Genomic DNA, 19,042 nt, shown 5'->3' on the forward strand with positions numbered 1-19,042 from the left:
AAAATAATGATAATGATAATACTGTAATAATGATAATAATAATAATAATATAAATAATAATAATAGTAATAATTATTATTATTATATTGATAATAATAATGATAATAATAATATAAATAATAATAATAATAATAATAATTATTATTATATTGATAATAATGATAATAATAATAATAATAATATAAATAATTTGAAAATTGGCAATTTTCAATCGCGATTTCTGACACTTTTTAAAAATGGCGCTTGGCATGTTTCTCGACTGAAAGACTCATATACTGTATAGCATGTAAAGATAGCCAATACGATCTGTTATCTAGAGAAATGTGGCTAGAAAGGTATTTTTTATTATGGGATTCTATTGATCTAATGTTAACATTCGCTTATGAAAAACACTGAAACTCTATTCCATTTTCAGGACTATGCATCGAGATTAGCTAAAATGAAACCTCGTTTAGGAAGGAGAGTCAGCAGTAAATCAAAGCAATCACCCAGTCCCTCGCAGCACTCAGAACTGGGGGAGTCCTCTGAGGCAGGACTGCCCTTAGCCCAAGCAGCCAGCGTGAGCGATACAGAGCAGATGCCTTCGCCTGCTTCCGATACTGCGCAAGAGAGGCTGTCTCCTCCTGTTCCTGAAGAAGAAGTTGTACTTCCTCCCATTCACAGTGAAGGGAAAGTTGTTGAAGAGAAGAGGCTCTCTTCTTCGGAGAGTAGCAGTAGAGCCAAAATACTGCTGTTGAGGAAGCAGCTCCAAGAGAACAGGGTGAAATTTCAGCGTCAGCAGAAGGATGACGAGAAACTCGCGATGGAAGAGATGAGGCAGAGAATAGAGCGATTACGAGCCGAAGTCGAACAACGAGACGACATGATCCAATCATTGCAAGAGGGAAGAGGGGCTTCCCAAGAAGAGCCAAGCATGCAGAAGCTCTATCAGCAAATAGTGTATAAAGATAATACCATTCTAGACCTAACGCAGAAGGTCACGCATCTCGAGGGGGTCATTCAGGAGCAGCAGGAGCAGCTGAGCGAGAAGGACAAGGTCATCGAGGCACGCACTGAAGCAGTCACTCTTATAGCCAGAGCTCAAGATGAGAAGAGTCTCAAGACTTTGGAAGAGCTTGAGGAAGTGAGGTACCAGATGAAAAAGATGCAAGAAGACTTTATATTGAAGGAGCAAGAATTGACTGGAGAGAGAGATGCTCTTTCCAAAGAGTTGAAAGACAAGATGAAGAAAATAAACCAGCTAGAAGACAATGGACGTCGGCTGGAAAATCTCCGTTTTGAAATGAGCACGCGTAATGCAGAGTTGCAAGAGAAAATTGTTGGACTACAGTCCGATGCCAAAGCACTCCGGGAACAATCTGAGTTGGAGAGAGAAACCTATTCAGAAAAGGATGCTTTAATTCAGGAACTGAAGCAAAAACTTGTGAAAGCTGAAGCGCACGGTCAGAAGAAACTAAAAGCACTTGAAAAGCAGCTAAAAGGAATAAAGCAGGATGGAAATGCAGGGGAGAAAATATTGGAGCTTCAGAATGCAATAGCTGAATTAGAAGAAGAGAAGGGCAATTTACAATTGAAGCTTGTGGACTTTGATGACCTGAAGGTGACCACAGAGAAGTTGACCTCCGTGAGGAACAAGTTGGAGGACCACGTAAAGCAACTGAATTGTGACTTGGACTCTCAGCTGAGTGCCATCACGCAGCTTGAAACCGAAAAGATTAAACTCGTAGAGGGTATTAACGAACGGGAAAATAGAATCTTTGATCTCGAGTCAGAGTTGAGTGGTTTGAAGACGAGCATGGAAGAAATCAAGCAGGCCAAAGTTACTCTTGATCTTCGTTTGTGTGAGGTGGAAGAACAGAGAGACACTGCGGAGAAATTGAAGTTGGAGCTTGAGAATCAGATGTCGGAGTCTGGACGAGCACCTGTCGAACAGCTGATAGCTGAGAAGGGTAGTTTAGAGGAGGCTTTACAAAGTGCGATGAAGGAGCGAGAGGAATGGGAACAAAAATACTTGGGTCAAATTGAGACGGTGCAAGAGTGTGAGATAAACACGAAATCGGCCATAGATGAGCGAAACCAGAAAGTTCGTGAATGCAAGAGACTGATGAACATACTGACCGACAAGGAAAATGCTATTGCTACTTTTTCGATTCAAATCGACCGGCACGACGCAGTTGTGGCCAGCATCGAAAAGAAAGTCAAGGTTGCCAATGAGGAAGCTGAAAAGCTACAGGTCGAATTAAATAAGCTTAACCAAAAGTGTCAGGACCACTTACAGGAACTAGGAGGAGCTCACAGTGCCATTGCAAATATGGAGGAGGAGCTTAGGGTTTCAGCGTCAAAGCTAATAGCAAAAGAGGATGAAATATTAACTTTCCAAAACAGCATCGAGACACTCAATAGATCTCTGAATGAAAGAAATATAACTGTTCAGAATTTAGTCGGAGAAGTATCGGCGCTGCAGGAGGAGGTGAAATTGAAAGAGAGGAACATTAACGATCACATAAACAAAATGGAGAGTTTAGAGTCACAAATAGATGAACGTGAGAAAGAGATCGAAAGACTCTGTTCGACCCTCGCCGTTAGAGATGACCAACTATCCTCTAAGGATATGGAACTCGAATCCTTGAAGAAAGACTTCTTGAAGAAGACAAAAGAGCTCGAGACTACCAAATCTACCCTGGAATTTGAATTAGATGCCCTCTCAGCAATGCTGAATGACTCCAAGAATCAAGTGGAGGGTTTACATCAAGATATACAAGTGAAGCAAAAGGAAATTCAGAATAACCAAATTGTCATTTCAAAATATGAACAGGAAGTTTGCGATAAAAATCAGACATTAGATGAACTTCAGAGGCAGTGTCATGAGCTTCAGACCAAGCTTTCAGCCTCCTCCTCCCTTCTGTCTGAAAAGGAATCGGTGATCTATAAAGTTCAGAATGAAATGGAGGAGAAAATTTTGTCCTTGGAAGATTTGCAAAGGCAACATTCATCACTCGAGCAGAAAATTATTCATCTGGAAGAAGAAAATAAATCTTTGTCAGAGGAAAAATCTAGATTAGAAGAAGAATGTATCGAAAGAGAGGGATCAATAGATAGCCTAAAAAGCACGCTGTCTGAGAAGGCTGCGTGTATAGCCCGTTTAGAAGATACAGTTGGAAGCTATAAAAGTGAACTTGACGGTAGGGCTTCTGAAGTTGAGAAGTGGCAGACTGAAGCCTTAGAAAAAAGTGAACAAGTAAATGCACTGACGTTACAGTTGAGGGATGCTCAGTCTGAGTCAGGGAGCAAAGACACACTTGTTGCAGATCTGCAAGAACAACTTAGACAGAATCAAGAGCAAGTATCTAGTCTTCAGAATCGTCTACAACAAATTGAAGATTTGTCTAATGGAAATCAACAGTGTCTCTTGCAGGCACAGCAGCAGCTAGCTGAGACTCAAAACCACTTGGCAGAAAAGGAAGGGCAGTATATGAAGTTGAAAGAGGATTTTGATGCCAGTCAATTGCAATTAGGAGAAACGAACACGCAGTACGAGAAGGTCACTGCTCTCGCCACCCATTTTGAAGAGGAGTTGAGAAAGAAATCTACCAACTTAGAAGTTGCTGAAAAACAAATGGCATCTCGAGAAGAATGTAGCATAAGGGAGCTTTCGAATGTTCAGCATGACGTTGAACATTTGAAGTCGGAAGTCGCAAGACTCGAGGCAGAACTGAAGGCTTCCAAGGAGCAAGTAAATACCTCACAAGCCGAGACGATACAGCTACAAGAACATAGTAGAAAAATTCAGGAAGACTTTGATGCATGTAAAAATGAATACAGCTCGAAGTGTGAGGAAGTTACTAATTTACTCCAGAATTTATCTGAATTACAGTATCAAGCTAATTCTCTTCAGGAACAGTTAAGCCAAGGAGCTGTTTATCAAGAGCAGTATCAACAGCAAGTCCATTCTCTTCAAGAACAACTTAATCAAGCCTTGAACTTGAAGCAGCAGAGTGAAAGTGATATCGCTGCCTTATCTGTAACGCAGCAACAACGTATTTCTCAGTTGGAAGGCGAACTGTTAGCCATCACTCAAGTAAGAGACCACTTGCAGGCAGAGTTGGAGAAGAGCAATTACGAGTTGCAGTGTCAGCTTAGCGCAATTGAGGAAGCGAAGGCCAGTGTGGAAAATCTTTTATCACAAACTTCCGCTAAAGATAATGAAATCCAGACTTTACAAAGTAACATTTCATTACTCCAGAATACAGAACAGGAACTCAGGAACTTTGTAAAGGAACTTGAAGAAAAAGCACAATTAAGCGTAGCTCGTAAAGTACTTGAATCTTCAGGATTGGACACGGGTGATGTATCATCAAAATCAGTTTCAGATTCCGAGGTGCAAGCCTTGAGGGACGAGCTTGCGAAAGCTCTCGACCAAAGTAAGTTTTTGGAGGAGGAGTGCGATGGACTCCGTGGAGATGCCAACACCCTGAAGCAGCAGTTGCAAGATGCTCGTCAGACCATCATCCATCTTCAGACAAGTTTAGCCACCCAGTCTCAAAGTGCCACAGCTGCAGGTGGCTGGGGTGATTGGGGCGAAGTAGATTTAGGGGCACCCACTACTACCCAAGAAGAAATACCTCAGCAGTCAAGTTCCTTGATATCTAGCCTTCAAAAGTCACTAGCTGATAAGGATGAGATGCTAACCATGATGCAAGATCAGTTGAAGGAAACCCTACAAGAGATCAATGCCATCAATGAGGAGAAGAAGATCTTGGAGAAACAAAAGAAAAGTTCTGAAAGTAACTTGGCTCAGCAGGTGGAAAGCTGGAAAGAGGAAAAGGAAGAACTAAACCGTTTGAGGTTGGAAGCTGGAAATACGGCTTCATTATACGGTGCCTTAGAGGAAGAAAAAGCAAAAATTGCCAGTCTAGAACATGATCTCTTGGAAAAGCAGCAGGTTATTAAGGGTTTGAATCAGCAGCTCGTACAACTACAAACATATCAGCAATCGCTGGTGCAAGATCCATCTCAAGTACCTGTACCAAGCTTAGCACAGTCAGTGGTTCCGAGTGACGCACCTGGGGCCGTACAAGAAGAAGTGGTCACATCGAAAGTCCAAACAACTTCGCAAGCAGGGGCAGACATCTTTGGAACAGTTCAGTGGCCACAAACTGGTAATGAAGATCCTGCTAGTTGGTTTGATCAAGCAGTAGGTAATGAGGGTCCTGCCACTGACCCGGTTGCTGCTTCTGTGCCGAGTTCAGGAACAGGTGCTGATGACCAGGTACAAACAACACAGGATCCAGCCAAGTGGTTTGACCAACAAGGAGAAGTCACGGACACACCTGTTGTCAGTGGTGATCAGGTTGCCGTGACACAGAGCTTAGGATTGCCTGGTGAACAGTCACAAGTCCAGGATCCAGCAAGCTGGTTTGATCAGCAGGGTGCTTCAGGAGATGTAGCAGCTGTGAGTGAAGACGTAACAGCAATGCAGAGTTATGAGCAAACAAAAGAGGCCACAGGACTGGAATCTGTAAATGTTGAGGAGCTACAGTATAAGTTATCATGGTACGAAGAACAATGGTCTACGTGGACCGCCCACTATAATCAACTTCAGATTAGCTTCCAAGAATCTGAGCAGAAAGTGGAAATGTTATCGGAACAACTCAAGACACTGCAGGAGTCGAAAGGACTTGAGGAGGTTGCCGAAGATGACCATTTGAAGGAAGAGAATAAACCTACAGATGATGGAGAGGCAGCTGTAGCTATAAGTGCTCAAACACAAGAAATCCAGACAAAGTTGGCCGATACAGAAAAAGCTCTTGAAGGCCTTAAGGAAGAGAACCAACAGCTTCAGCTAGAAGCTTCTCAAGTTGCGGAACTAAAAGCACAGCTGGAAACTTTGCAGGCAAGGTCTCAAGATCCAACACGATTGCAGGAAGTCGAGGCGGAAGTCGATCACCTCAGAGGTTTTGAAACACAAGTTTACGAACTACAGAGCCAAGTTCAGGCCCTTCAGCATCAGGTAATTTCTGTGAATTTTTGTTGCCTTCAAGTTTATTTCAAGTTCATTGCTTGTATGTTTTTTAAACATAATGAATTTCATACTTTATTAGGTAATAATTAATATTTTACAAGATTACCTCTATATTTAGCTGCTGAAAAGTTAGTTTTCATTATTTAACAAGAAATTTACTTAATACTTTAGGTCTTATAACTACCTGTAGGCATAACTTGAATGATTTAACAAACTATTGCACTCAGATTATAGAAATTCAAAACTGTCTACATTTCATTTTACTTATGTGTCTAATCACGATTGTCCACTAAATCCTTATAAGAATTACCACATATTTCTTATTCACAAAAAAGTATGGTAAATTTGCTTATGTGACACGTGGTATGCGAACATTTATATTCTGTGATGTGGAGAATTATTCTGAATACAGTAATATGCATGTACAGTATTCAGACTGTGTATTTACCTACTATATTTGCTTATGTATTACCGTATCTGCGCTATCTTATGTGATATGACAAGTAATCTGAGAAGTTAGCATTCTTGAATGAAATTGTTGTGGCCACATTGACCTGTCTCCTTTCTTGAGTGTCTCCGTTGCTACAGGAAGCTTTCTGCTCATTGCATCTTCACAACTAGTTATGTTTGGCTAAACTTGTTACTATGTTACTATTCATTCCCTCATCATTTATATTTTTCTTTCAGTCATTGTTGCCTTACTTTTTTTGCAGATCTTATACTTTTAAATACTTACCTATCAGTATTCACAGTGCAGTTTATTGAGAATACCTTGTGCCTTGCCTAAGAAGTGTACTAAACCATTTTCCTTGGTTTCGATTAGATTTTCAGTTCCTAAATTTATCAGCTTTTTGTACATACATACATACATATACCAAGGCACTTCCCCCAATTTTTGGGGGTAGCCGACATCAACAAATGAAACAAAACAAAAAAGGGGACCTCTACTCTCTACGTTCCTCCAGCCTAACAAGGGACTCAACCGAGTTCAGCTGGTACTGCTAGGGTGCCACAGCCCACCCTCCCACATTATCCACCACAGATGAAGCTTCATAATGCTGAATCCCCTACTGCTGCTACCTCCGCGGTCATCTAAGGCATCGGAGGCAGCAGCTTTTTGTAGATTAGGGAAATGCTTGTATTTCTATTTCAGAATATTACAGAAAGTGACTGCTATTCAAAAAGTACCTTACGGTAGCTATTATGTGCCATGCTTGGTTTTGGTGTCATACACTTGATTAGTCATGCTACGAAGTATTTGTCCAGGAGCTGATACTGAATGCTGTTGCAAGTTTTGGGCTGCCTTTAATGTTGATCCTCATTTCCATTTGTTCTTGGTGAATGAGAAAATAGGTGTTGAAACTTCTCTTTCACTTTGAAAGTACAGCACTGTTAACTGGCATGAACACAGGGGAAGGTTCTCCACCGAAAAGTTGTAGGACTACAAGTTAGGTGAACCTTGATCTTACTGAAATGAAATTGTTCTCGTTCGCTATGTCTCGCTTTGCTTTTCCTGACTTTTCGTGATGGGTATTCCATTGCTAGGAAGGTCTGTCAATGTCCCCAGGTTTTTCGTTTTACCTTGAATTCCTAAGACGTGAAATCCAGGAAGATTGTAAGGTATTGATGGTAATGATGTTGTTTGGTCATCATGTCAGTTTTATCTTGTTGGTATAGAGTATGGGAGGATGGTTTTTATTAGAATAAGAGATCCATGAGAGTAATACTGTGAGTTTAACAAGTATAGATTTAAGAGCAAGTACTAGAGCTCAGATTAGTTCTTATGAGCTGTGTGAAAGCTATTGTGTTTTTCATTTGGCGGTACTTCTGGTTACATTTACTGTATTCCTGGTGAAATCTGAGGATCAGGGCTATGTTGAAAATGGGACAGGTATATGTCTTTACCAGTGTGATGGTTTATGGGGCAATAAAGTTAACTTGTCTTAATGGTACTTGGAGACTGTTTCTTTGACACTTTTAACTCACTCTGGCAGAAGTTCAAATTCCTAATGCCCGAGACTTAGCACTGACAGAGTTCACATGTTTGAAAAATACATACATACATACATATACCAAGGCACTTCCCCCAATTTTGAGGGGTAGCCGACATCAACAAATGAAACAAAACAAAAAGGGGACCTCTACTCTCTACGTTATGTTATGATACTATCGTAGGTTCAAGGGATATTTTAAATCTGAGACAGATTCACGTCAATACAGGGATGCACTTTTTTGGTACTCATCATCATTCTGCAACTTAAATAGAAGGTCTCGAGATGGCAGACAAAAGTTCTTGAGATCATGGAGCATCTAAGATCAATTAGACTTGAAAGACTCAGAAGAAGGTGCACCCCAAAGTATAGCTTGCAAAGGGTACTTGGAAAGGCACTATAATACCCTCTTATAGCTTAGGCGTAGTGGAAAGAAGAGTATGAAGCTGTTGGATTACACTCCAAATGAAAGGGTAGTTAGCTGGTTTCCTAGACTTGGACAATAGTCTTTCATTGACTTTTCACTGTCCCCTGTCTGTAGAGGGGCTGTCTGTTTAGTGCATATAATGGGGTGGATTCTCTCTTACTCTTTTCTTTTAAGGAACTAATTAGGATAATGCTAAAGAAGCCAAGTAACCTTTAATGGGGATTCTTGACATCCAGGTGTATGTGGTTATGTTTGCATTAGGCCCTTCATACAATGAGGCTGTGTCTATACAAGGCAACAATTTGCCTGGGGAAAGTAGGAATAGGTTAAAGCTTGAATTCGAGAAGCGTTGATTTCGTTGAGACCACACAGACAGAGGTGATTTTGCTAACAGGGTCAGTCGTATTGAAATCAATGCATTTTAGGTTTTAATCTTTATACTACTGCCTGCACCTGCCAAAGTTCTGCCCGTTAGGACGTAGCTTAACATGGGAAGGAATCTGTTTGGTTGTGGCTAATGAAAGTGCATTGCAAGAGGGGTTAGTCATTCTCCGAGAATTTTTCTTTTGACGAAGTAATGCAGTACAGTACAGTATTGTAAATATTTCTGTTTATCTTTTCATGCTTTTAGCAAGACTTCTCAACAAAACAATGATTGTATTTAAGGTGTAAATGTTTGTGCTAGTTTTTCAACCGGTCAGTAGGGGATTGAATGGCTACTTAATATTTTATTCTTTTTCTCATATTAGGACAAAAATTTTGATGTTAAACTGGTCATTTGTGCCATTTCATGTTTTGGAGACACAGTAAAGGGATTTTGACGAAGGACAAATCTATTTCTGGGCGAGGAACCTGCGTCGCCCAGTGAAATGCTCCTCTAGCACCATTTCGAAGGCATAGTTATTGCTGAATATACCAGAGAAAAAAAAAGAGATGCTTGGAATGCCAGGAATAAACCTAGCTCGCTCACTCTTTGACTGTCGGTATAGAAAACTGGGGCGTGATTGAACCACGACCATAGATCCCTCACCAATTAGACCTCTCCTTCATCAACATCCCTCTCCACCCCTACATCTCCCCACCCCTTATTTTCATTCCTCTATCAGCACCTGCGTTGGTCAGACGTGATTTATTTTGCTCTGTGTTGTTTTGTGTTTTTGAAGATGTCCGACGTTTTAGAGATCCCTGCTCCCAAGTTTTGTGCTTATCCTAGATAATTTTTTGCTTTTATTCGAATGTCTTCCCTAACTGATTATAAAATATATGGTTCACATTTATGGCTCCGAATGTTTATGTAAAGCAACTAACAGTGATCTGTGAGCAGTTCAGGAGTCGGTTGCCTGCCTCCTAACCTTTAACCCTTTTACCCCCAATGGACGTACTGGTACGTTTCACAAAACTCGTCCCTTTACCCCCATGGACGTACTGGTACGTCCTTGCAAAAAAAACTGCTATTTACATGGTTTTTTTTTTGCATATTTTTGATAACTTTATGAGAAACTTCAGACATTTTCCAAAAGAATGAGAACAACCTGACCTCTCTATGACGAAAATTAAGGCTGTTGGAGCAATTTAAAAAAATATACATTGCAAAATATGCTTGAAAAAAAAAAAGCCTGGGGGTTAAGGGTTGGAAAGTCCCAAATAGCTTAGGGGTAAAAGGGTTAAATAGAGATAGAAGAAAGCAAGTTTGGAACTTATAACTTCTAATTTCAAAATAAATTTTGATTTATGGGAAACGGGTCAAGTTGGCAACAATTGTTTCTTTCAAGAATGACAACTTCTCAGGTTACACAAGAATGCTCTCCTGATACATTCTCTGATTGGCATATGTCAAGGGGCGGGAGATCTTAGAATTGGCTTATATTTTAATATTTTTAAATAGATGTTTTTGAGCATAAGTATAAATAGGTTTGTATGTATGCTTCAAAATCAGTGTTTCCTTTAACCCTTTTACCCCAAAGGACGTACTGGTACGTTTCACAAAAGCCATCCCTTTACCCCCATGGACGTACCGGTACGTCCTTGCAAAAAAATGCTATTGCAAAAAAATGCTCTTTGGAAATTTCCAACCCTTAACCCCCAAGGGGTTATTTTTTTCCCAGCACATTTTGCAGTATATTTTTTTTAAATTGCTCTAACAGCCTTAATTTTTGTCATATAGAGGTCAGGTTGGTCTCATTCTCTTGGAAAATGCCTGAATTTTTTCAAAAAATTATCAAAAATATGAAAAAAAAGATTTTATAGCATTTTTTTGCAAGGACATACCGGTACGTTCATGGGGGTAAAGGGATGGGTTTTGTGAAATGTACCAGTACGTCCTTTGGGGGTAAAAGGGTTAACTATTACGATGTCATTGAAAACCATTTTAACGCCGCTCATTGTTTACTCTTTACAGTGCACTGCTATGCAAAACAAACTCTCAGAAGCTGAAACTGAAGTTAGCCGTCTGCGTGAAGTTGAAGCACTGTATGGGGAACTCCAGTCCTGTATTCAAGAGTCAGAAACCAAGCGTGAGGGTTCGAAATCACGTGTGCAAGAACTTGAACTCATGGTGCAATCGGCAGAGTCTGAGATCGCTCGTTTACGAAACGAGATAGAAGTGCTGAGCCAAGCTGAACAAGCACCGGGTGGTGATGGGGATGAATTGCAAGATGCTAGACTCACTGGTGATGTGTCAGAATTTAGAAATCAGGTGTTGGGTCTCCAGAATGAGGTCGATAAATGCCAAGGGGAGAATGATTATTACAAGGCCGAAATGGTGAGGCTGGAGAACGAGAATCAGAACATGGGAGATGAAATGGCCAGAGCGAGAAGTGACCTGCAGAGATTGGAGCAGGAGAACTCTCAGCTCAGAAGCGAACTGGAGGTTTTCGAAGGGGAACTCGATAGAATGCGTAGCTCGTGTGAGATGTACGAAGCCGAGAACAACAGAGTGAGAGGAGACTATGAGGCGTTGTCACAGGCCAGTCAGATGACTGAGGCTGAGAAAGACAGTCTGGAAAGTGAAGTGCAAAGGGTTACCGCTCAGAACATGGCCTTGTCGGCAGACAGTGAACATCTTCGTGATGAAATTCAGAGATTGACAGAAGTCAGTACTTCAGCCGAGACAGAGATTGTCCGTCTACAGTCTGAAATAGAAAGATTCAAGACGTTAGATCATCAGTATAATAATCTAGAAAGTAAATACAATGAGTTACAGGCTCAGGTCACCTCGATGGAATCGACTCAGAGTAGTAAAGTGTCGGAGTCTGAACCGCACAGCCTGGTGGTCGAAGAAGTTGATTGGAGTGCTGAGGGCCAGAGAGAAGACGAGCATCGCCAGCGATCTTCGTCTGTCGACCTGAAATACCAAGAGGAGATTGACGATCTCAAGGAGAAGGTTATAGCAATAGAGAAAGAAAAGAACTCCATTTATGATGAGCTTCAGGCTGCTAAACTGAAGAGTGGCAAGATGCTTCAGAAGCTGAAACTAACTCAGAGCAAGAACGAAGCCTTGACGAAAGAAATACAGAAGCTGAAAGCGAAGGCTGGTGGATTTTCTGACCTGGACCAAGCTTTAGAAGAAGAGTGGAAAGCCCAGGTGACCAAAGCTGAAACTGAGAGAGACGAATACAAGCAAAAATTAGATGAAGTAGAGAACGAGAAGGATAATCTTTTAACGCAGATTGACGTTCTCACGGCAGCGCAGGAGGAGTATATAGAAATGAAAGAGGACCAGGACACAACCATAAAGCTTCTCAAAGCTCGTAATAAAGAAGTAGAGGGACAGCTTCAGGCTCTCGAATGGAAAATATCGGAACTAGAGGAAGTTGTGGAACAGCAGCAGCAAGCTGGCAGCGGTGTACAAGAACCCATTATCCACCCTAGGTCTTCCGTTGAGCGAGAATCGGGACCTACAGCCGGGGAATATCAAGCGGCCAAAAAGGAAATTGAAAATCTGAATGAGCAAATCGCCACTCTTCAACGCGAAGTGAAGATCTTGAGGTCGGAAAATGACAGAATGCAAACAGCAGCTAAGGAGCTGGAAGAAGCCGTCGAAACTCTCAGTCAGGAGAATGACACTTTCCAGACCATTATTGAGGGACTCAAGGATGCTAAAGCAAAGGCAGAGAGTGACTCCGGAAATTACAAGTCTGTTTACATCGAGCTGCATGACGAGCATGAATCGCTGAAGAAAGAGAAAGAGAAATCAAACGAAGAACTGAAAGAGCTCTCCTACGCCCACGACACACTCAAGGCAGCGTACAACTCCTTGTACGCCGATTATAATGACCTCCGGGATGTCTGTGATAGCCACAAACATGACATCGGCATTCTTAAAGGAGAGAGAGACCGGTTAGTAGAAGAAATCAACAGCATGAAGAATCAGCTTGAAGCTCTTCACGAGGAGGAAGAGGAAGAGACTATTCGTGCCTTACAAGACGAGTGCTTTAGCCTGAGAGAACAGAACAGCCTGTTACATGAAGAGGTATATTTTCTGGTTTACTGTTGAATTATTTTATGCATTCCTATGAGCTATATTTATTATCTATTGGAAGTTAGTTGATATCTTTATTTATTATCTATTTGAAGTAAGTTAGTTGATATCTTTCTTTGCATAATTTTGTTACTCTGAAGTTTTTATAGTTTATATATAAAAGATCTAATTTAATGTTGTTAATTTTCTTATAATATTTTATTTTGATTATTTATTACTTCTCTTATAGCTTATCTATTTCCTTATTTCCTTTCCTCTCTGGGCTATTTCTCCCTATTGGAGCCCTTGGGCTTATAGCATCTTGCTTTCCCAACTAGCCCGTAGCTTGGCTTTTAATAATAATAATAATAATAATAAATGGTTTTGACTCCACCTCCACCCTGTACTGGGATAGTCATGAAATTAAGTCCTTCAACTCTCTTGTTCTCTTCTGTGTCTTCTTGAACTCACACTATGTCTAGGTCTTCATTTATTACCTATTTCCACAATACAGTATGTATATGCCTTCCTACAGGTCTTGATTCTGCCATTTCTATATTTACTGCTCTTCTGACGAACTCTTCCTTATGCCTTTTTCATGCCATGGCCAGACCATACCAATCATTTGAGTTTACTCTATAGACTTCTTGTCCCAATTTCTATACACCATTTTTATCCACAATTCTTCTTTCATTATGTGATATTCCCATTCTTAAATTTGTAATATTATTATTATTATTATTATTACTACTACTAGCCAAGCTACAACCCTAGTTGGAAAAGCAAGATGCTATAAGCCCAAGGGCTCCAACAGGGAAAAATAGCCCAGTGAGGAAAGGAAATAAGGAATTCATAAAGATCTTTCAGTGTTATTTAGAAAAAAATTTACCTTATCTCTTCTTGCTAAGATGTGCAAGGTTTCTAGTTTAAATAATTAATGTCTTAATGCCGTACTGTATATGAACCTTTAAAATTCTTCAGAATCCCTCTCCCAAACCAGGTATTTTGATAAATTATGTTTATGCTTCATTTCATAGTTTGTTGGAATAATTCTATTTGTATTTGTGGTTCCATCTTATAAACATACAATTCCTTTAACTGAAAAACGTGATGTCCAATATACTGGTTTATTTTTTTTTTTTTAATGAGCAAAGTAGTGATTCAAAATGGGAGAGATTTCCTATTCCTGGTTTGGGAAAATTCAATCAAAGTTGAATAGCGTATAGTGTCCCAGATGCCTTGTTTTAACTTTTTTTCTTTACCGTTGAAAAGCACATAGTGTCTCAGATGCCTTGTTTTAACTTTTTTTCTTTACCATTGAATAGCGTAGTGTCTCAGGGGGCCTATTGTAACTTTTTTCTTTACCGTTGAATAGCTTATAGTGTCCCAGATGCCTTGTTTTAACTTTTTTTCTTTACCGTTGAAAAGCACATAGCGTCTCAGATGCCTTGTTTTAACTTTTTTTCTTTACCGTTGAAAAGCACAGTGTCTCAGATGCCTTGTTTCAACTTTTTTCTTTACCGTTGAATAGCTTATAGTGTCCCAGATGCCTTGTTTTAACTTTTTTTCTTTACCGTTGAAAAGCACATAGCGTCTCAGATGCCTTGTTTCAACTTTTTTTCTTTACCGTTGAAAAGCACATAGTGTCTCAGATGCCTTGTTTTAACTTTTTTCTTTACCGTTGAAAAGCACATAGTGTCTCAGATGTCTTGTTTTAACTTTTTTTCTTTACCGTTGAAAAGCACATAGTGTCTCAGATGCCTTGTTTTAACTTTTTTTCTTTACCGTTGAATAGCTTATAGTGTCTCAGATGCCTTGTTTTAACTTTTTTCTTTACCGTTGAATAGAGTATATTGTCTCAGATACCCTATTGTAACTTTTTTCATTACCTTTCTTCTTCCATCAACTTTCACCGTAATATTATTGGGTAAGAATCTCAATAATACCGTACATTTAGGTAATATTAGGAACCATACTAGGATAAATATTCATGTTGTAGTATATGCTATACTTGCATTTATGTGGACTTAACCCTTTTACCCCCAGGCTATTTGGAAATTTCCAACCCTTAACCCCCAGGGGGTTATTTTTTTCCCAGCACATTTTGCAGTATATTTGTTTTAAATTGCTCTAACAGCCTTAATTTTTGTCATAGAGAGGTCAGGTTGGTCTCATTCTCTTGGAAAATGCCTGAATGTTTTCAAAAAATTATCAAAAATATAAAAAAAAAAATTTATAGCATTTTTTTGCAAGGACGTACCGGTACGTCCATGGGGGTAAAGGGATGGCTTTTGTGAAACGTACCAGTACGTCTATTTGGGGTAAAAGGGTTAATATTGATTGATTGATACACGTACCTGAGCATCAAGACAATTGGGAGGGATTTATGTGTATTGAATGTAAGAATCTCTTTATATTTTCTATGTTTTTGAAACAGAACACGGCTCTGGAGGTCAAAGCAGAAGATGCAGTTGAAAAGGCTTCCAGACTAGAAAACACTCTAGATCAAAATGTGGAGATGCAGAAACTGCTCCAGGAAGAAGTCATGAAAAAGACGGAGGAGATCAACTTCCACATAACCACTATAGACGGTCAGGACAGACAGATGTCCTACTTGAAAGCCGAAATGGCCGCCATCAAAGCCAAACTGTCACAACAAGATCAAGCGGAGGAAAGCACTTTGGAAATCACGCAGAAGTTGGAGGCAGAAATAGAACAGCTTCAGGAGAGAAATCACCAATTACTGATGCAGGTAGAGAATTTTTTAGCCTAATCTGTCTGGGATTTCTTTCGTGTCCAATCTAATTTTCATGAGAAATTGCTGTCATATTTCTTTATAAATTGTTTATTTGGATTTTAAAAGTTTGAAATATCAGATTATTATTTGCTAAGCTACAACCCTAGTTGGAAAAGCAGAATGCTATAAGTCCAGGGGCCTCAACAGGGAAACTAGCCCAGTAAGGAAAGGAAAGAAGGAAAATTAAAATATTTTAAGAAGAGTAACAACATTAAAATAAATATTTCCTATATAAACTATGAAAACTTTAACAAAACAAGAGGAAGAAAAATCAGATAGAATAGTGTGCCGGATTGTACCCTCTTAATTACTTTACTAAAAATTACTTTGTTCCGTAACCGAAATACAAACCACGCTATTTACAAAGGGTTATTACTTTTAGCGTAGCTGAAATGGCGAGCCATTAGAATTTAACGAGGGTGTATTACCCCCGCGCTAGTTAGCGGGGGGGTAGGGGAGTGGTAGCTAGCTACCCCTCCTCCCCCTCACACACAGGTGAATACTCACTTTCACTTTTGGCTCGGACTGTGACAGACGTCTCTGTCTTGGTCCTCGCTTGGCAGCCATTGTCTGTTTTGTCTTTACTTAATCGCTTACTTTTCTTTTACTCAATATATATGTAAACATGTTTTCATGTTTGTATATATATTTGAGTATAGAAATAAGTAAGTTTCCTTTTCAGATGTGTGTGTGTAGTGTACGATATCTACGTGGAGGCCTCGGCAGTTAGGCCACCACGGCCTAATTTTATGGGTTGCGATCGAGTTTGACTTCGGTCTTTCTCTCTCTCTCTCTCTTGAGGTCGTTCACCCTTTTACTATGTTTTACTACGCCCTTGTAGCTTCCTTCCCGTGTGGGTGGGGTTGCTACGCCGTACATTTTGTCTCAATTAGTTTATGAATCTAATTGTAGTTGTTAATTTTTCAGCTTGTAGAACGATTCCTTTCGGGGTTTTCGTTTTTTCTTTAGTGTTCATTCATTTTTAAATTACATAATTACATAGTTACATAATTATAATTGTTATAATTCTGTTTTGGTTACAGCTCTCCTTCCGCGAGTGTAAGTGGTTGTGAGGGCACGTGCCTGTTGTGTAATTCTTGTTCCTTTTCCTCGGGATTCCTCTTCGGAGCCTTCCCGGGGGAATGAATGTGTACTAATATTATTTGTTTTATTTTTTTACAGTTACCGATCTAGTTCGTTTCTGTAATATAGCAACGGTGTGAGCTGTCTGGTTGAGTCCTGGGGATTCGGCTGTTGCTGCCTCCCCCCTTGTATTGTCGTCAGGGGCGTGTCTCCTTCTACTGGTAGTACTCCCGTGTCGACGGACAGCTCTCCAGTTCATTTTAGAACAGTCAGGAGGCTTGCCTCCTTGGGCGGATAACTTTCCTTCCGAGGGAAGTTTTTTCCTGTCCAGGCTTGAGCTTTTCCTCTTTTGGGGGGTTCTTCTCTTGCCTTTTTTTCGTGCGACTATGCTCTTGGTGCTGAGCGGTCGCACCTGCAGTTTCGCTCAAGGGGCTGGGCAACTGCAGGAGCTCCTCTTCGGAGGATTGCCCCTTTTAGGTCACTGGCTGACCAGTCTCTTCCACGAAGTGTTTCTCTTTCGTTCGCGAGAGAGTACACTCATAGAGACTCCTCTTCGGAGGTTTCTTCTGTTGCTGTTGCTGTTGGCCTCCCTCGCCGTAAGGCCCTCCGTCCGCCTCGTCGTAAGGGCCTCTCATCTCCCTATAAGGGTGCTTGAGGCGCCTTTTTGAATCTCCGTTTGCAGCCTACAACTTCTTTTTCTCGATCTTCCGTCTTGGTGCAGATGGACAGCAGTCTAATCTCGTCTTCCGATGGGCAACGGTCTTCCCGACGGACAACGGTCTTCCCGACGGACAGCGGTCTTCCGACGGACATCAGTCTCCCGGCGGACAACGATCCCTTCGGGGCAAAGGGTTGCCCCCACGGGGGGTTCTTCCCTTGCGTGTCAGGGTTTCCCTGCGCGCCCTTCTGTTCGTCAGCGCTCTCCTGTTCGTCAGCGCTTTCAAGATGATCTTCCCTGCGGTTCCTGTTACGTGCCCTGTGCGCCCACGTTCGCCCTCGCGATCTAGAACTTCGGTTCAGGTCGGGGTCAAGGACTCTTCTTCTTTGCGCAGGCTTCCACGCGTAGCCTTCTGCTCGTCAGCGATCATCAGCTCGTCAGCGATCATCAGCTCGTCAGCGATCATCAGCTCGCCAGCGTTCGTCAGCTCGTCAGCGATCATCAGCTCGCCAGCGATCTCCGGATCGCCCACGTGTGTTACAGCTGGCACGCCAACGTTCTCCAACACTTCTGAAGGAACATGGTTCGCCAGCTACTAGCTCAACTGCGGATGCTGATCGCCATCGCGCGACCCTCAACTGCGGATGCTGATCGCCGTCGCGCGACCCTCAACTGCGGATGCTGATCGCCATCGCGCGACCCTCAACTGCGGATGCTGATCGCCGTCGCGCGACCCTCAACTGCGGATGCTGATCGCCATCGCGCGACCCTCAACTGCGGATGCTGATCGCCGTCGCGCGACCCTCAACTGCGGATGCTGATCGCCATCGCGCGACCCTCAACTGCGGATGCTGATCGCCGTCGCGCGACCCTCAACTGCGGATGCTGATCGCCATCGCGCGACCCTCAACTGCGGATGCTGATCGCCGTCGCGCGACCCTCAACTGCGGATGCTGATCGCCATCGCGCGACCCTCAACTGCGGATGCTGATCGCCGTCGCGCGACCCTCAACTGCGGATGCTGATCGCCATCGCGCGACCCTCAACTGCGGATGCTGATCGCCGTCGCGCGACCCTCAACTGCGGATGCTGATCGCCATCGCGCGACCCTCAACTGCGGATGCTGATCGCCATCGCGCGACCCTCAACTGCGGATGCTGATCACCATCGCACCCTTTCACGCGATCATTCACCTGCGCATGCTGCTCGCCATCGCACAACCCTGAACGATTGCCCGCTTACGCATGCTGCTCCTCATCGCACAACCCTGAACGATCGCCCTCTTGCGGATGCTGATCACCATCGCACCCTTTCACGCGATCATTCACCTGCGCATGCTGCTCGCCATCGCACAACCCTGAACGATTGCCCGCTTACGCATGCTGCTCCTCATCGCACAACCCTGAACGATCGCCCTCTTGCGGATGCTGATCACCATCGCACCCTTTCACGCGATCATTCACCTGCGCATGCTGCTCGCCATCGCACAACCCTGAACGATTGCCCGCTTACGCATGCTGCTCCTCATCGCACAACCCTGAACGATCGCCCTCTTGCGGATGCTGATCACCATCGCACCCTTTCACGCGATCATTCACCTGCGCA

General features: G+C 42.1%; 1 protein-coding gene across 2 annotated transcripts in view; it reads left to right on the forward strand.

Moving 5' to 3' along the window:
• The window catches only part of LOC137628715 (golgin subfamily B member 1-like), a 59,787-nt gene that overhangs the window by 15,409 nt on the left and 25,336 nt on the right, over positions 1-19,042 (forward strand). For both annotated transcript variants that reach the window (XM_068359867.1, XM_068359868.1), the window contains exons 4-6: positions 416-6,010; positions 10,839-12,911; positions 15,337-15,651. In XM_068359867.1, coding sequence (XP_068215968.1) covers positions 416-6,010; positions 10,839-12,911; positions 15,337-15,651 — 7,983 coding nt within the window. The remainder of the gene's footprint in view (positions 1-415; positions 6,011-10,838; positions 12,912-15,336; positions 15,652-19,042) is intronic.

The sequence above is a fragment of the Palaemon carinicauda genome, chromosome 36 (genome assembly GCF_036898095.1).
Source record: "Palaemon carinicauda isolate YSFRI2023 chromosome 36, ASM3689809v2, whole genome shotgun sequence".
NCBI lineage: Eukaryota > Metazoa > Arthropoda > Malacostraca > Decapoda > Palaemonidae > Palaemon > Palaemon carinicauda.